Consider the following 21339-nt stretch of genomic DNA (forward strand, 5'->3'; position numbering starts at 1 on the left):
CACTTCTATTGTTATCATTTATTATTACAGTTATACCAAGTATGGTGCTACTGAACATATCATCTTTTGGGTCTCCCTATCATCACCTATGTGAGTCTGTCCTAACCTTGCTCTGAGCATGAAACAGCATGAAATAACAGCGTAACCCATTTGGGAAAACACCAGTTAGTATGACTTTTTAAAATATCAATAGGCCTATCAATCAATTAGTGATTTACAAACTTTCAAACTGAACTCATTATCAAGGCTTCATTTTCCACAGCACATGGTGGCTGAAGACCCGGGATAATGTTACTAACCTATTTCACACTGTGATATCTGCTTCACATTCAAGTGATATTTTTATGCACTGAATTTTGCATGTTTGAAAACCTCTTCCTCACATAAGTCAGTTGCACTTATTTGTTGGCAGTCACGATTCACAGGAGTCAACAAGACATTTAATTACAAGTGAAATTCAGTCACACACAACAGCACAACAGTTTGGTTGTTTATGTTGTTTTATTTTGGTGTTAAAGAGTTAACTTTAGAAATCTATGACAGGCAGCAGGACAAACGATACCTGTGTGGAGTCAGTGGAAAAACAGATATGAGGTAAAAAGGCTACAGTGTTACAAGTCAAAACACTGTTTAAAAAAAGTATTTTCTGCAAATATATATTTTTACTTACTAATATGTACATAGCATGAAATAAATAATTATAAAAAAACATCCACTTTTAGAAACCCATAAAAACGCAAAAACTATTTTGTACAAAACTTTGGATTTTAAGACTTAACAAAAAATTAGAACATAAGCAAATTGTCCAGACAAGCGATCAAACAAGTGTACAGCAAGGTAACAGCTCTTGTACTGACAGTGGTTGCTGTGTAGTTCATTAAAGAATGACTTAAAAGTGAAACTGGTTATGGCTGTTCATTAGTTACCTCCAGTCATGGTGTAAAGTTATAATCAGTGGACAATTTTGATTACAGACTGAAAACCATACACGCCTGAGACGCAGCATTACATCGCCTGTGACAGTGACTTTCCACAGCTCTCTAACGTCGAGGCTATCAGTGAAATGGTGATGCCATGTGTTAAAAGTTTTTGTCTCTTTCAGTAGTTTTTCACTTTCCAAATAAATAAAACACTGTGTTGTATTTCATCTTCTCAAATTACGGGAGAGAAACATGAATCAGTTTTGCCCTGATGTTTGGCACAGCTACATAATCCACAGACAACTAAAATAACATAAACTCTATTTTGGTCTATTTGGTTAAATGGGAATTACTGTATCTAAGAATTAGTCACAACTTCACATTTTTTCAAAACTATATATAATATATTTCTTTCACAGAAAGAATCAGTACATGCAAGAATAAAAATATGACACAGAGAGACAAAGACAAACTGTATGTAAGGACCTAAACACACACGCACATATTAACTTTACTTAGCAGCATTAAAGTAAGGGAAGTCTTGATAGTTTCAGTGATGCTGCTTGTTGTTTAGTTTGGGGAACAATAAGCCACAGCTGAGAATCATCACATGCACAGGTTTTGGTCATTATTTTACTGCACCTGCAAATAGTTCAGAGCTTATATGATACAGCTTGGTTTGCGGTTTATTTGCCTTTTGTGGAAGCAACAGAATTAACTTCTATCTGATCAAATATCAAATAAAAGAGTTCTATATTTGTGTAAATGAAACCAAAATTTTAAAAAAAGGTTGGAATATCCCTTTTATAGTATAAATAACAGTTTTCCCCACACCCAGTCACATGAGACAATGCTAATACTGATAAAAACAAAGAGAACATGCTTCATATTTCTCAACAGGACACAAGTGCTGACCTCTCAGATTCATTTACAGCTATCTCACCATCGCTGACTAATGGGCTGTTTCTTTTCTTGTCTTTGGTCATTCAAAGCGTTGTTGCTCTTAAGAAAAAAGCTTCCAGTGTTCACCAGGTGTTTCATGAAATGTGCCGACTGTGTAATTTCTTGATTTGCCGATGTGCGTTGGATGTGGCTCATGTCTACTCTCAGGTAAAATTAGTAATTTAAACCAGATATTAACTTGTTAGCTTAAAGAATTTGTGAACATGTAAACACATCACAGCAGTAATAACTACATTCACTCAGGTGCAAGTGCATTCTTACCAAAACATCAGAAACATATTAGCACTATAAAACAAATACTCATCCACACAATGATAATGTTAGTTCTCAGATATACACATACATACTAATAATGTTGAGGAGGAGAATGCATGCTGTTGAGTGTTGAATTGTGTAAATTGCTCATACATGTTGTCACTTTTGTGGCAAAAAGGAGTGATTATTTAACATTAAAGAAAATGTGACATTTTCATTGTTTGCCCCACAGACTTGAAAGCATTGGCAGTGCTGTACTATTCTCAACGAAAGTAACTACTCAGAACACAGAAAAAAAAAGATCACCAATATGGTGTTTGTCATTTAGCCGACAGTTCTCCCTTCCTACAACAGTACATGAAAACTCTTTTCGTCAATGCTATAGATATCAACATTGCTGTCATCATCACCACCATAACAGTTCATACGGGTGATGCTTCGTCATGTCAACATCTTCTCAACTGTTCCAGTTGATTAAGACAGAGACTGGCTCTTCTTAGCATCACAGCTCTAAACACGAGGCCATTAGGTCTGCCACTGGAGTCCATAGGCAGGTCAGACTAGTTTACAGCTCCTCATGTCTTTAAGTTCCTGTATTTGTTCTTCTGCCTGTTTAAATTTAAGACTTAGGACTTAAGACGAGAACCAGGCATCACTATTTGCAGGTGTGCACGTCGTAGACTCTCACACACTCCTGGCAGCTGACGTAGCAGCACCAGTGGAAAATGCAGTGGCACTTCTCCTTCCGCTTCTCAGTCCGGGTGTTGTGACCTCTTCCACAGCACAGAAGGTCGCATCCATCGATGCCGTGGGACGTTAGGTTGCAGATGCGATCGCGAGTGCCAAAGGAGCCGGTCTCAGGATTAGGGTCACAGAAGTTAGGTGAGCTTTCATAATAAACTAGGTCGCGCTCTGTGGGGGGTTTGAAATAGTTGTACTTGGGTCTCAGTGTCTCCACCCATCCTCGGGACTCCTTATGTTTCTCCACTACCATCTCAGATGCGCTGTCATACTTATCCTTCATGTAGTCACCAATAACTCGGAAGTCAGGCTGAGACCACCAGCACGTCTTGACCTCACAGCTCCCCGAAAGACCGTGGCACTTACACTTCAGGAACATGTTGTCGTTGAGGGACTATGGATAAAGGAAAATAAAAACATTTGTCAATTCATTCAACATCTGAAATTAGACATTGTCATTACACGATCAGAGATGAGCTTTCGTAAACTAACCAATCGTCCTGCCTCGTTGTTATGGCGGTTCATGGCTGAGCGTGCATCAGGGCGATTCTCCCTCGCATCAGCAAACTCCCGTGACACCATGCTCCCAAACTCCACGTCCTCGCTACAGCCGCCCCACTTCCATCCCTCACCAGGGGGGCCCTTGTGGCGTGTGTCACACCCGCAGATGGTGGCGGAGCCCTCAGCGCAGGCACGGGTCACTGCAAATGCCACTCCCGCCGAGGCAATGGCATGAACAAATGCTGACTCTCGAGTGGCTGAAAAGAGAAAATATTATTTGAAAAATGCACTTTCATACAAACAAACATAGGAAAAGAAATGTCATTGATGATAATGAGTATTTTTGTGATCAAATTTATAGAAATTCTTGCAGAATGTGGGTCACCACCTGTTAATATGTATAGTATATAAAACAGGTGGTGGTACATAAGCAAGTATTTTACAACAACACAACTATACATAGCCTACTATGGTGTGAGTAATGAGTCCTGGTTGAATACATTATTTAGGTTGTATCTACCAAGGTGTACCAGTGCGTGTGTTCATTCAGCCCAGACATCAATCGTCCTGTCTATGAATAAGACCCGAAAGGCCTCTATGTCTCTGTCTGACATAGCTAACTGATGACTCAGAGGGATCAGGATCTTCCAGAGAGATGAGAGGAAGAGACGTGTTTGACAGGGCTATAATTAAGAGACTCAATTAAGCTTTTGAAAGGTAAGGAAATGGATTCACACTCAGGGGACAAGTCACAGTTACAACACAGAGATGGGGCTGTAGTAACCAGATATGAAATCCTGAACAACTGCAAGAGAAGGAAGGATACTGAATGCTTCGGCATTCCCTGTTTTAACAGGACTCATTATGGCAGGAAGGTTGCTTGGAATATATGTACTTGTATGGTCTTGCACAGTCATAAGAGCCAGAGAGAATAAGATCAAGAAAGTGGAAACACCGGGGGTAAACATGAAACAATGAACAATATGAAAGGGAGTCAAGAGATAAACAGAGATGGTTTAAGATCAATAGTTTGGGAGGGTGCATGAATGTGTGTGGGGGACAGAAAGAAAGAAGTGGTGCATGTGCATGTTTCTGTCTAAAAAAAAAAACTGGAACGACAGAGGGAAAGAAAGAAAAGAAAGAAGGGAGGAGTATAAAGCTAAAGGGAGTAGGAGCACCTCCCTTACAGCAGGTTCCAACCAGTTTGAGGACTAAAGGGCATTAGAAACAATGATGCAAGAGAAAAGGTCTACTGGCATCCTCCACCACCCACTTCATACCACCACTGCATATGCACCAAGTTACCAGTGTTTACACTAATGGTAAATATGATCCTCAGTGCTCCTTCCTTATTGCAACCACCACAGGTCATTTCACTTGGATATAGTATTATTTTTAGAATCCTGAAAAAACCCTGAAAGCCATAGGATTTAGTCACAGCAGGAAGAAAATGTCTTGAGTGATTAATTACATAATACCATGCATCATCTACAACCAACCAAGTATGACCTTCATGTTTTAAATTTGTGAGCTATGAGTGAGTTGACGTGAATTTCTGAGGTGTTAGCACTACATCAATCTAATATGTCAAGGTATTTGTAGAATGAATTCCATTTCAGGTACTGATAAGGGGTTATGTAAATATATTTCCTATTGTATTAAGGTGTTTCCCCTGCATATAATCCTATTTGACCATTTGACCCAGGATTTGGGTGTTTATTTAGATTCTTCTGTGATATACAAGACTGCATCATCAACATAGTGTCACCAAATGTTGATCATTTATGAAGTTGATGGAAAATATAAAGAAAGGTGGGCCTACAATAGAACCTTGTTGAACACCATTGCAAATGAGTGGTGCTGCAGAGTGTAGGTGAGGAGAAATAAACATGGAAAAATAAGACATGAAAAGGGCAAATTAAATATTTCCTATTGTCTCTCTGTTTTTGAGTGGCATTACAGAAACTTTTACCTTGAATCTGCAAAGTTTTAGTTTTGAAATAATTTTTTCTATATGTTTACTTGGAGTAAATCACTGCACTCACGACCAACGTATGCCAAGGTGCCAGAAAACCATAAATAAGTGTACAAAAAAGGAGAGTATCTGCACACCTGGATCACATGCAAGTTTCAGTATGTAATACTTGCAGTTTCAGTATGTAATACTTGCACACTTGGATCAGATGCATGTCAGTATGTAATATTTGCACACTTCCATCTGATCGAAGTGTGCAGATACTCTCCTTTTTTTCCATGTTTACTAAAGATGAAAACATAATGCAGAACACTAAACATTTGAGTTTTCTCTAAATCTACCTACGCACCATATTGTGAATCTAGTCCAGGACCAGGGCCTACTTTTAACCAGGTGTGTGGTACATACACTGTACATTATTAAATAACTACTGCATGCAACTATATTACCTATCATCAGATCCTTCACATGACATGGTTTTACAGTTTGGGGTTAAATACACCTAGAACCTCTAACCTACAACATACTTCACCTGGAAACACCAGCTCTTCCATTAGTTCCAGTCCTTTTCTTACATTTAAGACCAATTTATGGTATTTCTGGACACTTTTCCTCAATACAACAATACTCTTCCACCAAACCTTTCCAGATCCTGGCAGGCCAAGTGGTCCCTACAACCTGCTGGGGGGTTGAATCCCCTATTGTGCTGCCACTGTCACGCTGTGTTAGTCCCACAAAGGCCCCAGATATTTTATATGAAATTTGCCCTGGCCAGTGATTAGTGGGGACCAAGTTAAGTCATAGCAACAGAGAACTATGCATTGGCTGGACCCCGCTTGTCGGCAGACGGGGAAATCCCTATTCAAATGGTTTAATAAAACAATCTAAAGGGCGTGTGAATGGGGAAAAGCACTTTTTCTCCTGCTTAATCTCATGGTTGCGAAGATATTGTGCTCTGAGCAGTGCCCAGCAGGGAGTGGGGCTAAGGTCCCCCCATCAACTCCATTTACCACACCCCTTCTTTCTTTCTTGCCCAGAGTTAATGATATACTGGTGTGCTAGTTTCCCTCCCCCAGCATGGAGAGACATACGTCTCTTGAAAAGCAGAGACCTCTTAGCTCATCCTAAATAGTTACACTTTCTCATCCTCAGGTCGTAGGTCGTAACCCACATCCCCTGACCTTTTCCCAGTTTGTTCAGATGGGACCTTATGATTAAGGTTGATCTATTACATGGATTTCCTGCTATAGAGAATTTGGTCAAAGCAGAAGCACCTAAAGGGAAGCCAGACCTACTACAGTATTAAAATTAGCAGTTTCCTCCACATGCTTTACAGATTACATAATGGTTGTTTCCTGTGACCCTCATTTTAGTTAAATGGTTTCAAATAGAATAGTGACGGTACATGTCCAAACCTGCATGGGTGGTAACACCTGTGAAATTATGGATGTCCACTTTTTATAGCAATGTTGCCCTTAATAATTCTATCATATGACTTGTAAACTGAAGACTGATTATACCCATATAGTAGGTAGGTGTTCTGTAAATTCCAAGAATGCCGAAACAGCTTTGGGATCGGCTCTGTGGACTACAAACACCTGTGCAGCTTTCTATTACCTTTCATCACAGGCAGATTCCAGCAGAGCATGTTTTGACACTTTAGTTAATGTAAATTAATGAGTGCTGACGCAGACATAGCCTAGAGGTAGGGCTCATGATTTGGGGTGTGGAGTGAGAGAGAAACATAGAGGATCTGAACATGTGTAAGGGAGCATGAACATGCACAGGAGAAGGAATACGTCCATTTTACAGACAGAAGTAACTAAACACTTTGGCTCATAATGTCAGGTATGACTATGAGAGTGTGCATTTAGGTGGGTGAATCTTTGTTTGTGGTCACGTCTGTTTATGGCCACATCTGGCATGAGCATGTTTATGGACATGTATTTGAAAGGAGGTTGTATAAATGATTAAAGCATTTCCACAAACAGAACTGTAAAACTGTTCTTTTTACTGTAGCCTCATCTCAATCCACAGGATTGTCTTCTATCCTTAAATTGATGTTTTCTATTCTTCCAGTACTTGGCTTCATCCACCTATGTAAAACAAACCGATGCCCTCGGTTAAGGTGAGGGGGACATGGGCAGTGATGGGCTAACTGATAGGAACTAAGCTTATGAAGCCAATAAAGGCGCCTACTCTTCCTTTCAGCTTAACCCCCCAAAAAAGGCAGGAGGAAACCGACACACAACAGTCTGAATCGCAGACAAACAGACACCAGTGAGGACAATGGCCCCGTTGCACAGACAAACACCAACATCAATCAAATCCAATGAAATGGAAGCCCTCTCCTACTAAGCCCTATCAAAGGCCTGTGTGCCCCTGAGTCACTCTCCTTGGCCTCTGACAAAGGCACTTAATCCAGCCACTTTGACCTCTCACATTATTAAGGGCCTCAGTGACCTTAATCCAATCAAAATGATTTACTAAAGCCCAGTAGCTGCCTCCTCTTTCCACTCACTACCCCTGCAATTTAGGCCTGGGAGGGGAAGCAATGGGAGTGATGTGGTGGCATTTTGCACCACAAAGGGGCTCAGATTGAGAACCCCCATCGTTAGCCACCTAGCCTCTTCTCTAAACTGGTTTAGGAGTTTATTAAAAGCAATTGCCCCAACTAACCTCCAGCCCCCGCCCCCCTGTTTAAATCAGTCTTCTACAAAGTAGGTGACAGGTTTAGACCCCGACCCTCAACCTCTATGTTCTGCAACCATTCCAATGTATGACAAAAGCTGGAAATATCATTATAATTAATGTACTGTGGGGTGTTCTGTAGCCTTAACTTACATGGACCTGGAAATTGTAATGCATCGTCAGAAAATCTAATGGGAAAATACATTTTGGAAAGCTCTGAATCTCAGCTAAAATCTTGCATAGGGTGCTTCAGGGGGAAGTACATAAGGATGATCACAGGGGATTTCCTCCTAAAGAAAACTCCAACAAGACATAACTCACTCTTCTTAATTGTGTACATTATTTCATGCATAGTCTGCTCAGAGCCTGTTCCCTCCAAAGTCTATTTAAACAAGGATTCAAATGAGCATAATAAATGATGCATCCAGGGAATGCAGCTTTGCTTCTGCAAGACACAGACAACACTGGATTGTTAATGGAAAAGTTAATCAGCACAAATATACAATAAGCGACTTTCATTTTTTAGCTGTTTTGAAGACTTAAGAGCTTCTAAGAAAGTAGGAGGGGTATATCAACCAGGGACATAGAAACACACTTTGGTGACAGTGACAAATCACAACACTAGAGGTTTTGTGGTGAGGCTTGAAACTACCTGGTCATGGGGCTGACGCTCACTGACAAGGTTATTTCCATAACAGAGATAAAGCAGGAAAAGAGCTCTCATGTGTGCCACATAATTACTGTATACAGTTATTTGCTGGTGTTTGTACCTTTGTCTAACACTGGCCCAAAAATGGCCAGATTGTCATTGATGGTGGTGCAGTTCCAGCGTCGGCCTCTGAACTGGTGCTGGCACTCCTGGATGCCAATCTTCACCCCCTCGGCCACGCTGGGCATGATTTCAACGTAGTTCCGGCAGAAACGCAGCTGTTTGGGCACCAGACCTGGGATGCTGCCACACAGAATGGGTTGAGTACCCAGTGATGAGTAGTGGTGGCCCACTGCTAGTGACCTGCAGGAGAGGGGAAGTCAGAACGTCAGTGCTTTTTTTCATGATTGCATCCTACCTTGCTATCTTTATCTATTGCTCTACCACCAGTGAAGTTACAGTAAAGACTTATTTCCCCTCTGAGGTGCATGGTAATTTTACGTCTGTGTATTTTTGATTGTGTGTGTTTATTTACTGTATCAGATGCTACCATTAGGCGTCCATCCTTTATCCCTTCAACTACCCTTTCTGCAGACACCTGGCCTTTGTGTGTATTGAAATTGCAGCCCTGCTGCCTCAGAAGCAGGCAATGTTTCTGTCTGAGATGAAAGTCCACGATGCATCTAGAGGTCTTCATAGACCTTAAGCTGACAACTTGGAAAACTACACCTTGTTATTAACTGTCCGCACACTTAACAGGCCTTCAGCTTAGGGTAATAAGAGTGCAAACCCTACACTGAAACTTCAGAGAGTGTATTAAGTGTTACACTGAACCCAACCCCCCTTTTCCTTTGAGGAAGGTACAACAAGTGCAAACTTGGTTCACTGATTACATCTCTCTGTCTCACTGCCTTTATTGCTTTCTCTCTGTTTTTCTCTGTCTTCATATTCTGTCTTCTCTCAATTAGGACTTTTACTAACTATTAATCGCAGTTAGTATCTATCTATCTATCTATCTATCTATCTATTATCTATCTATCTATCTATCTATCTATCTATCTATCTATCTATCTATCTATCTATCTATCTATCTATCTATCTATCTATCTATCTATCTATCTATCTATCTATCTATCTATCTATCTATCTATCTATCTAAAAGATGTTGTAGTTGTAGTTCAGATAAAAGTAACCCAGATTGTTGTGTAATTCTATGACCTGCTGACCTGATCTGCTCAGTTTTCATTGAAATGTCACCAAAATCAATATTTTGACAAAGTGATTATTTAATAGCACGGTTCCTATTATGTTTGGCAAATGCCCTGCAGAGTAGCTACAAAGTAGCTTGTTGGCAATCCAGACAAGTCCTCATTTCACATCACTTGTCTAATAAAGAAGGAACACTGGCAGCAGTAGTCTGATGATCTGCCCTTGAGTGATCTGGGCTTGATAACAGTTACTGTAGCTTTTGTGCGAAGTCGGAGCCAGGAGGAGGGGCTCAGTCTTTTGCTACTCATTTAGCTCACTATCTGTTGACCTGTTCGCTGTTGTTCCAAGACTAATCACTGATCACAACAGGATTACCAAAACTCCTGACACTAGCCTCAGGCATGCTGTCTTTAAAAGCTCACAATGCAAGAAAAGATCTCCTCAGCAAAACGACCCCTGGCTAACATCTTCTTATGGTATCCAATCCATGCTGACCTTGAATACCTCAATTATGTCCTGAAATTCAAAGGCTGATTTCTTTTTAAGATTGCACTTTAATGTTGTCTGTCAGGTGTCAAGGTGTGTGTGTGTGTGTGTCTGAGCCATCAGCTGAACTTGTAAGTGAACTATACTTTCGTATCCCCAAGCGAATGTCAGAGCTATGTGTCACGCCGGATTGAACAGAACTTCTTGCCTAATTTCTACGGAAAAGTCTTCTCTAGTTAATCATAAATGACACGTCTAGTGAGCCAGCAGTGGCAAGTTGAAAGTTACTTCAAAGTAAATCACATATTGTCTGCAGTTTGTCTGCAGCATCCACCAATAAACGAGCACTCACGTTGCAAATTGACCTCTCTTTGGCCCTTGTCAGTCCATACATCCTGAAGCTCATAATTCCCAGTCGAAACCTGAGTCCACATCATAAACTACCTCAAATCCGTACAACAAACAGGACAGATGTGCCATGTGCAACAGCTGATCAGGGGTTCATCATCATGTTTTTTATAAGCAGTGTTGACTTATTATTCTAGTCTTGAACTTTCTCTGCTTTGTCTTTGCTCTGCAGAAGATAAAAACGTGGCATCTCTGACTTTTCCATCATCCTTTGATTTAGCAAAAGTTCAAATGCATCTCAGTGGCAGCAGCAGCAACCAGCTCTTACTGATGCACAAACATGTGAAAAAACCCTGGGTTTTGTCACCGGAGGTTACTCCTGGTCAGAGTCTTTTATGTGCCACGTCAGGACTGCACCTTACTTGCGTGCACTGCTGCCAGGTCATCCTGAAACGAATCACACAAAACCATCATGATGAGTCAATGTGCTTTGGTCGCTCCAATCATGCATGTCTCTGTGTCTGTCTCAGTGGGGCTGAGTAATCCATACCACCTCTTCCTGTGTTAGGAAATGGCCCAAGAGGAGAGGTAGGGCATGTTCCACCAGGGATGATTTATGATTTTTTTTAAAGGAGCATTTGCAAACAATTGCAATAAATGTTCACCACTTGTATTTCTTGTGTGTTATGTGTTTGGATTTTAGGTATCTAGTGCGGCCAAAATCCTCATGTCTCCTCAGACAAGCTGCCCCTCCAGAGAAACTGATGTTCAGTGTAATTGGAAAGGAATCAGAGCATTTGTGTTGTCAAATGAGCACTTTAGTTAAACTGTTACAAATAAATACTTAAGCAAAAACATATATCACATTCATTTTTTTTTTTGTTTCTGTTCAGACTTTCCCCCTCTCATCTAAGTGTATCCAGCACAGGTTTAATGCATATTTCAGCAAGCCCAAGCAGGGTACCTTAGAATTACCACTTTACTTGTGGGCCCTGGGGCCTTGGAGCCGACTTTGACATCAAGAGAATATGTTTGGGAAAAGGAATGTGCGGCAAGCTTTCACCTCCAGGTATTTATCTTCTAAGGTGGGGTGGACTAGGGAAGGGGGTGGTAGGGTGGCGTCTGCAGCCAGGCTATGTCATGGCAGGTCGAGAAGAGACAGACATGAACCTGTCTTGGTGCCGATCCGTATCCCCACAGAGTGTGATGCAGCTCCTGTGGCCACTTGGAGCCAAGTTCAGCAGCTTCTGTCAGCAAAACATCCACTCATTTACTTTTCACTTAAACGATAGCTCTCAGATTGATGACACGCTGTTTGCAAATGGAGCGACAATGCAGGCACATTGAGTGCAATCCAAAAGGAACAGCGTTATTTGACTTGGGATGAGTTGCCATGAGACATCAGAAGTCTTGCAAAAAAACGAAAAAAAAAACCCACTTCAGTATTACTCAGAGCTTAAAGGTGACTTCATGTGCTACTTGAGCAGTGAAAGATCGTTTGTATTGGTATAAATGACACAGCAAAGGTTTTCTTCTCATGTTTACTTGGCACACTTCAATCAATGACCTGACCCACCCGCCAAAATCAAACCATCAACACATAACTTAGGTCTCGAGTTGCTGCAGGGTTTCTGTTATGACAGAATGGAAACCTCTCTCCTATTGTGCCATTCATAACAGGCTGCACAAAAAAAGAAATGAAAAAAACCTGTCATGGATGTGAACTGATTGAAATTGAACTTGTACTTGCATCCAACAAAAAGCATGCTCATATCAGCCTATTAAATATATATATTATATACTGAAGATCAAGTAGGCTGGACAAGAGCTAACGTTGAGCGTAAACACACTGACTCTTAGAACCAAGAGTCTTCTCATTTGTCTGTTGTTGTTTTGTTTTTTTTGGATCTCTCAGTCCAGAGGACCTGCTGTTACATCAGGATTTCCTTCCAGCTGAGCATGTAATTAGTTTCAAATCAGTAATACCACCAGGGGACCCATTAAGAGGAGCAGATTAGGATACAACCCAATATCTAAGCAACACCAAATGGTGAATGATTTATTGAAATATAGGCACTGTGTATTAGTTTACTACTATAAAGGCATTTGTGATCAATGTGATCAACCTTCAACATTGTAAAACCAGACCAAACAAGATGTGACAGCTTATTTGCCAGAAACAGGAAATGTCCATGAATTGTGACAATATTTGACATGTCCTTAATTTCCTAAATAGGACTTTTATTGACAAAGCTGATTAGTGCACAACATGTAGTGACAGCCCTTTTCTCAGTGTGAAATGCAATGTGATAAGGGACTTTAATTTCTGACACTATTTGGAAAGAAAACTGAAGAAAATGTTGAAGAAAAAAAAAGTGTTGAACTGAGATATGACAATACATAGGCTACTGCTTTTCAAACTAAATTTGGTTACTGTCTATATTGCCTTGAGTCAAGGAAATGAAGGAAGTGTCCCAAGAGAAGAAAAATGTAATTATTCCAATTCAGATGTTGCACTGACCATCCTCCATTAATAATTTACCTGACACGAAGGACACATTATAGTTAGCTCCATGATAAAACATCTCACGCACAAACGATAATAAACTGAAATATTTATATATTTTTATATTTCATCTATGTTCTGTGCCACATCGACCTCCCCTCCCATCCTACACACACGCTTGGACCAGCGTGCACACGCAATACTTGTAAACACACAAACTTTACACCTGCTGCACTGCTCTGAATATGAAAATTGCACTTATTGTTCCTGCAGCAAATGCTGCTCAGATTTTAAATAAAAAAGCATAACAGATGGTGACTTTTAGAAATGATGTGCTTTTCGCCATTAGTTGTGGACTGTCTGCAGCTGGAATCTTTACAAGAGTTTGAAGGAAAAAAAGAAAAAGAAATACGTCAATAGCTCACGTATTTCCCCTCCTCAATTCAGTCAGTTAACACACACTCACACACAAACACACACACACACACACACACACACACACACACACACACACACACACACACACACACACACACACACACACACACACACACACACACACACACACACACACACACACACACACACACACGCCAGGCGTCTCGAAATCAAAGCTGGAACAGCTTCACCGAAATGCTCCGCTGCTGTCAGAAACCAAAATACAACTAAACCCGCTCGAGCTGACACACAGAAGCTTCTCAACATTCAGAAAAAAAAGTGCCCAGGATATAATGAAAATAAAAACTTACCACCAGATGGGATAACTTGCCATGACATGCGTGAGCCCACAGAGCGACAGGAAACATCCAAGGTATATCATCCTTAAAGTTTCGCAAAACATCTCCAGCAGAATGCCTACATGCGCGCTCATACGCGCACAGGGATTTGAACTGCAGAGCCAAAAAAAAAAAAAAAAGAAAAAAAAAAAGAAAAGAAAGAGATAAAGAAAGAGGGAAAAACCCGAGTCTGCACCGGTGGATTTTTTATTCCTATCCCCCAGAAACACTGAGGGACAGTCTCTGTGTCGCGTCTGCTCGTGGCAGGATCCAAATATTAAAAGTTAAAAGCAGCTCCTGGCTTTTTTTAAGGACCCAATCAGCAGGTATTGCCAAAGGGGGAATTCTGATGATATGTTCCCTCTGTTGCCTAGTCAGGCAGTTTGAACTCAGACAATTTTAAGATGTGTTTTAGTGCTCACTGAGAATTGGTCGCATTAGCATGCAGTGTGTGTGTGATATATAATGTTTAAAGGAGAGAGAGGGAGGGTCTGAGGGGTTTTAAATAGACATCGGAACCCCTGTGGATTGCGTAGCTATAACAACCTGTCCGGATTTCACTCCCTGGCTTGAAGCTTCTAAAATGCAGAAATAAATATGTGTGAATTGCTTGAGACCATTATGAAGGTCTCCAGTCTTTTATTTGCGCCTGTTTGCCATGAATGTAAAATCAGAAGGTTTTTTTTTCCTCTGCGGATTGAATGAGAGTTCTTTTTTCTTTTTTTTTCAATATTAAATCCCTAATGATTTGTGATATACTGCATTTTGTTATTCTTTAATATGTCGAATATAAAAACTAAAATCTTTGGCTGTTATGTGAAAACATTAAATGTGCTTTTTTTTTTTTTAATTTGTTTCAAAATCCCAAAACATTGATATCAATACTCTCGTCGTTAGAAATTAAAGGCATCCTGAGGTATAGTTTTAAAAAAGGCACATTTTATGCATTATGCATTATTAATTTAAGAGAGAAAGGTTTTTTTCTTTTTTCAAATGTTACCTCACACTCTGGCTGTGCTCACAGCCTGAAGAGCCTATAACTTTAAAGCTGCCTCCACGCCAGGCTGCCAGACTTCTTATTCCAACGAAAATATCCGTTAAAATTGGCCGCACCACTGATTTTAAATGGCAGACTGTCTGTTTCCCTTTCTCAATGTCAAGTGGCTGTTGATAGCTGATCTAATAGGAGGTGGACCGGTCTCTCCATTCACAGGCACTGATGCTTATCTGAAGATAAAAAAAAAGAAATTTGTCCCAGTTGTGCAACATCAGTGACTAATAAAGTTGTATGGAGGGAACACAAAGACATTTTCTAAATTTAACACGAGTGATTCATTCATTTAATTCATTTGAACCATTTCTTTTAGTAAGGCAGCTTATTTTATTGTTCAGTCTACCAGCTATCAAATATTAATATTAACTCTTATTTGATACTGATAAATAGTAATAGCCTATAAATCAAGAGTGTATCCATAATGTTGGCTTGAAGGGACTGAATATAAAAATGTTTACACTAGGGAAAGAGATTTGTGATGCAAAGTGAGACAAATAAAGACACACACATATACAGTATTAATTCTACAAGGTTTTTAACTTCAAGATGTTTAAGGTGTGATCAACAGACAGCACTGAACCTAATAAACCCACAATGAACTGTGTTTTTGGCAACTGGAGCCTTCTGTGATTTTATAACAGAAACGAATTTCTATCCAAGATTTGACTGTATAATTTTTCTTTTTATTCTTTGATCCTATTTATTTTTTCACAAACCGTTGGAGAGGACTGTGGACATCGTCATCTGTTTGGGGGACAAATATAAAAATCATAACTGAGTATGCTCAGTTATGATTTTCATATTCATTCACCATGGCCACACTTCAAAAAAATAAAAAATAAAAACTCTAATTTTGTGCAAGTATCAGTTCCTCTGTTTACAATTTCGTTGTTTTCAGTCAGATTTTCGCATGCAGGCTACTGTGATCTGTCCTGAAATCACACAAAGTTTATTCAGTCGAGTCTGTCATTGCCGCCTAAAATCCAAAAATGTGTTTCTGTGCTAAACTTCGCTGACCCTCCTGGAGAAAACAAAACATGGATCACATGGACGTCTTGAAGCCCTTGGAGACAGCGTGAAGACAAGATGTTGACGCCATCTAGTGAGACAACTGAGCACTGCAACGCGGTGAAGACACTGCAGTGCTTTCACATCCACAGGCGTGTGGCCTTCATTTACTCTCCTGTACAGTGTTTGTGTATCTGCAGATTCTTTACTCAAGAATATCAACTTTATTTTCACTACATCCCAATAGGAAATATTTTATCTTTTGTCATAGAAAACTATATAATATCTTTATAAAATATGATGCAGCAGCAGCAAAATATGGTGCAGATCAGTATACATAAAGCCGCTAACTCAGTCACCAAGACCATCCAACATGCTGCTGGATGCAATGGTAATAATGATAATCCAATAATAATATCTGACAGGGCCAATTTAGCTGCATAATATGGAGCCTACTACATTTTGTACATTTTGCTGATAACACCATGGTGTTGTGCTTTTACTGTAAATGAGATTTACAACTCAACACTCTTGTATGTGGTAAATGTCTTGGATGTGGTGGTAGTAAAAATATTTTACAGTAAATTTTTCTGTTGTTCTGTATGTAGACCACTGTATGTGCAACTTTGTGTTGGTTGGGATGTACACTATATTGTTTATGTGGGAAAAATAAAATATGTTTGTTACCGTGTATTTGTGTGTTCTGAATATAAAAATAATATTCTAAAATATTTTACAACACACGTATGTACTGTCTGTAGTAAGTGTAACGGCCTAAGTCATTATGATGAATGAAGAAGTGTTTTCCATTCATCAGTGTTTTACATTGAGCACATCAGTGGTTCAACTGGTTCTTGTAAATGTCTATTGATATGATAGCTTGTGTGTGTCATTTGAAAACAAAATACCATTTTGAGAAAAAATAATGTAAAGTTTCATTTTGCAGGAGAATTGAGGGGTTTTGCCCATTGTGTGTGTGTTTTTTGATTTGTGTGTAGAGTTCTGAGAGTATGAGGCATGCTTTCAGAAAATGTGCAAACAATTGAGAAAAACTAAGTGTACAATAGATACTGTACGCACTTTTGTAGTTGTAATGTGATTCTTGTTTATATTTTTATTTTTTACTATAAGTGCTAAACGGATTTGTGTTTTGTTTTGTAAAATGCATTTTCCTATTGTGAACAATGAAAATTATTTCTACAGCTTTATGATCTGATCATTCTGTTTTCCTTTTTTCTATGTTGTGTGTAAAGACTGTTCAGTGGTGTTCAGAGTCTGATCTGACAACAATGTTAGGTTTTGAGCACTGTTTGAACTGTTTTGAGGCAATAGTTTGGTTTTGCAGGAAGAGTCGGTGGTTTTGTGAATGTAGTTTGAAAATTGGGTTTTGTGTTTACAAGTTTAGAGAAAAGGATGGACGTTTTTAAAGTGTCTTGGCAATTGAGAAAAACTGTAAACAACAATAAATCCACTGCTATTTCTAATAATAATCATCGTCATCAAGTAAATATCAGTGGTGTCGACTAATTCAGACATTCCAACTAAATAACCAGACCTCTTGGAAAAGACACGTGTGCAGCTGCAGAGGGGGTCATCTGGATTATGGAGGCATGAAGTGAGAAGTTAGATCATTCATTAAGTAGCTCCTTTTTCCCCCAAGCCTCTGTCAACACTTGCACAGAGGCCAAGTCAGCGGGGGGGTCAAATCATGAGAAAAATATGATGCCTGTTCATCTTGCAGCATCTGCAAGAAACTGGAAGGACGGAAGTGACAATAGCTCAATGAGCTGCAAGTACTTTTCAATAAGTTAAAGTTAGTCGAATTGAGCAATTCATTGAAAAGTACTTTATGTCCGTTTCATGTCCACCAACACATTTCCCACCAGTCTGCCTCTGTCTCTGGAGTCCATCCATTCAGGTTTTCCCTCTGAGCAAACATATGGACAGCATGGCTCCTCTGTGTGCCCATGGTGACCTCACCGTGATGATGATGTCATTTAGCGAAATGCCGTTAGCACCAAGTCATGTCCGACAAGTGAGTCTTGTCATTGCTCTGCATCATAGGCCTCAGTCAGACTCCCTCTGTTTGACATAATACAGCCACACTAACATCATGCTATACGCAAATATTGAAATAATCATTTTCATTACTTCACTCAGTTTTCCATGAATATTTTCCTCATGTCCCATGAAGCTGTTAATGCTCATTTGTGCATGCAAGTGTCTTAATAGGCTGCAACAAATACACAATGGAAATTTGATGAAAGCAGCGACAGAACTCATCTGTGTTGTGTACAAATGTGACAGCACCACTAGATGTCAGCATTGTAATGGTATTATAATATCTATTGTCACTGTTGAACTTCGTAATAGACAACGTCAAAAAAACAAACAAAAAAAAAACCATGTGGTCCATACAATTTTTTTTTTTGTCAGGAAAGACAGATTTATATAGAAATGTATTTCAAAGTCAATTAAAATTACAAATCAGTCCTACCTACAATATTCTTTTCTAATACACAACGTTTTCATCATAGTTTGGCTTTTGTGCAGTCCTACATCTAATGAAAACAATGTGCAATATTAAACCTTATATAAATGCACTGATTATATAAATATCTCATATTATGTTATCTCATCTTAGTGTGTGTTCTTTAGCAAAATGCAACTGAAATGTTGTGAATGACTTACTTGTATGTTTTGAGTAACAGACATGTAATAACATTTCATATCAATACATAATTGACCTGTGATGGATTGTACTGATGGGGAATCTACTCCGATCCTCATCATTCAGCCCATTGTAACTCTTCTGCTGTGTTGCTACTAACTGCAACATAATTGTTTCTTTAAATGAGCATTGGAAATAAAATCACCTGCTGGGCGACGACAGAGGCAGGGCTTCTGTTTGAGGTATAATCTCTCAAGGAGAAAGGGAGAGAAGTTGTGCCTCAGTAAGTCGCAACACATCCCTCAGGCTCACACCTGGAAATAACTCATCACTTTCCTCTTGTATTCGTCCGTTGGTTTCCAGACATGGGAAACAAAGCAAAGAGTCTTGACTTTATCTTCAGGATGGGCATTACCACAGGCGTTGACGTCCCTATCTTGCTTGCTCGCCTCTTGGTAATACAGGGTGTAAAAAGACTACTGATAAGAAATCATGGGAGACAACGTCCAATCTTTATGTAAACTGCCCAGGCAGTCTCTGAGGTCAAATTTGTTGTGTTTGAGCTCAGAACACGCCTATATAAAATAGTGTTAAGAAAAGGAAAATCTTAAATAACATTGGAGTGGAGCATAACAAAAGCAGATGCTGGTTTGATGAAATGACTAAAAAAGCCAATAAAAATAAGGTCAAACTTAGGAAATATATAAAGCAATACTGGATAGCAAAATTTGTTTGATGATCAAAAGTTTCAAGTTCGTTGTTCAGTGTGACCCAACATTACTGCAGTGAGACTCATTCTGAGCCTTTGATATGACTTCTTATTTATTGGACCTTAAATGAAAGATGTTATGCAATAATATGAATCAAAATAGAATTAGATCACAAAAGTACATACTGTATATTAATGTAATAAAAAAATATTTGACCTTAGGTGGCATTTAGATAGAGAATTGTAAAGGACCAACAACTGGTCTCTGAGATACGCTGGTAGTAAAAATGGATTTTGGAGGGTTTACAGTTCACCACTGAGTACACTTTTAGCCACCCAAATGTAGTTTAAAAAGGCACCCAGTACTTAATAGGTTTAGTTAAAAGAGGTGAAAAGACAGTAAAATCCATGAGACGTAGAACACGTGTCTAGTTTGGTTTTAATCCGGCAATTTTCTCAATTAATATCTGAGTCCATGTGAAGCAAACAGATGCACCCAAGGGCCTAAAATCATTCTGCCTGTCAGAGCGTGTAGCCTGTAAAGTCTCATTTTGTCCACAACTGGAGTCTTAAACGGTCAGTGGTAAGAGTCTTCGGTCACAAGGTTTTTCCTTAGAGGAACTCAGATAGTTGTGTTAGCGCTGAGGTCACACATTAAGCTAACAGGGTGAAGCCAGAAAACAAGAGGAGACAATGCAGCTTTAATTACAGGAACAGCCCTGCGTGTCATATCAGGGTGCAGTGTTTTCTATCAAGTGCTAAGACAGAGAGAACATTTCCACTTCTCCACCTTCCTCCAGCCTCCTCTTCTTCTCTGATCTTTTCCTCACAATGACCCCTTTTCTCTCAGGGTCATCCCAGGTCGTGATCAGCTGAGAGGGAGGCTGCACTGGCTACAGCTGCTCAGCTGGACTGTGTCTTGTTTCATTAACGCTAAGTAAAGCAGATCATACCATTCCATCATCACCACCTGTTGGTCAAGAGCGCAACCCATTCAACGTACCTCTACCATATCCCCCCCATCTACGTAAAGCAACCTGTACTTTCCTGGCACTGGCTCTTTACATACTTCTGCTGTTGAGACTGTGTTGTGTCATTGTAGATGCCTTCTCCAGTGAAATGTAGTCAACCTGGATGAATGGTGGTTTGTTCAAGGGAAAATAGAAAATTTGCGAATCTATAAACACCATTCAAGCAGTGTGTTTCACAGGTTGCTGGGAAACCAAAGTGTGGCTTGTATCATGCAGCTTTGGCAAATACAAGATCTAGTAGGCTGGTATTAATGTCAGGTGTTACAGTAATATCATTGTTTGCAAAAATGAAATGTAATAAATGCTTGAATGAACGAAGCTGTTGGCTGTCAGTGGGATGGAAATGTTGACTAAATAAACTGAGAGATACCTTTGGGAACACAATTTCTCTAAAAGTTTAAACTTTTTCAAGACTTGAGTTTCACTCCATTAAGCATTTCAATTTGTATTAAAGGTATTTTTGTTTCCTCCACAGTTACACAGCAGCAGCAGCAGCTTAGATGTGCCTACTTAAACACTTTCAAGAACGGACAAGCCACCACATGCACACATACAATTTGGCTCAAGTGTGTCATAACACTTCACTAGAAAATGCGCATGGACCATAGGTTACATGCCACAATTGGAGCGCTGGGATTAAGTTCCACTATGGTATTTTTTGATAGTAAGGTGCTCCTCCTTTAAACGGCAACTACTGTTTTGGATCCAACTCACCAGGTGAAACCGGTGAGTGAGTGTATCGTCAGCTTTATTGGTGGTATCTTCTCTTGATTTAGCTGTTTAACTTACTGTATTGGGATTTGCTCCCTGCTCTCCTTTAACTTCCTTTAATCTCATCTATGTTGA

At 39.6% G+C, this 21339-nt stretch overlaps 1 protein-coding gene across 1 annotated transcript; it reads right to left on the reverse strand.

Annotated features, from left to right (window-relative positions):
• Positions 1-488: 488 nt before the first annotated feature.
• wnt3a (wingless-type MMTV integration site family, member 3A) lies at positions 489-14245 on the reverse strand. The gene is made up of 4 exons (XM_085805659.1): positions 13994-14245; positions 8817-9058; positions 3372-3637; positions 489-3273 (listed from the first exon to the last, which is right to left on the reverse strand). The coding sequence occupies exons 1-4, from the start codon at positions 14113-14115 to the stop codon at positions 2794-2796; spliced, it is 1110 nt and encodes a 369-aa protein (XP_085661785.1). The 5' UTR covers positions 14116-14245; the 3' UTR covers positions 489-2793.
• Positions 14246-21339: the final 7094 nt, after the last annotated feature.

Source organism: Trachurus japonicus, chromosome 17 (genome assembly GCF_045865225.1).
Source record: "Trachurus japonicus isolate A0001 chromosome 17, Traja_1.0".
NCBI lineage: Eukaryota > Metazoa > Chordata > Actinopteri > Carangiformes > Carangidae > Trachurus > Trachurus japonicus.

Coding starts and splice junctions, on each gene's coding strand:
- wnt3a (XM_085805659.1), bottom strand. CDS start 14,115: ATGAGCGCGCATGTAGGCATTCTGCTGGAGATGTTTTGCGAAACTTTA. Junction 3,638..8,816: donor TGGGCCAGTGTTAGACAAAG/GTACAAACACCA, acceptor TTCTCTTTTCAG/CCACTCGAGAGTCAGCATTT. Junction 3,274..3,371: donor ACAACGAGGCAGGACGATTG/GTTAGTTTACGA, acceptor CTTTATCCATAG/TCCCTCAACGACAACATGTT.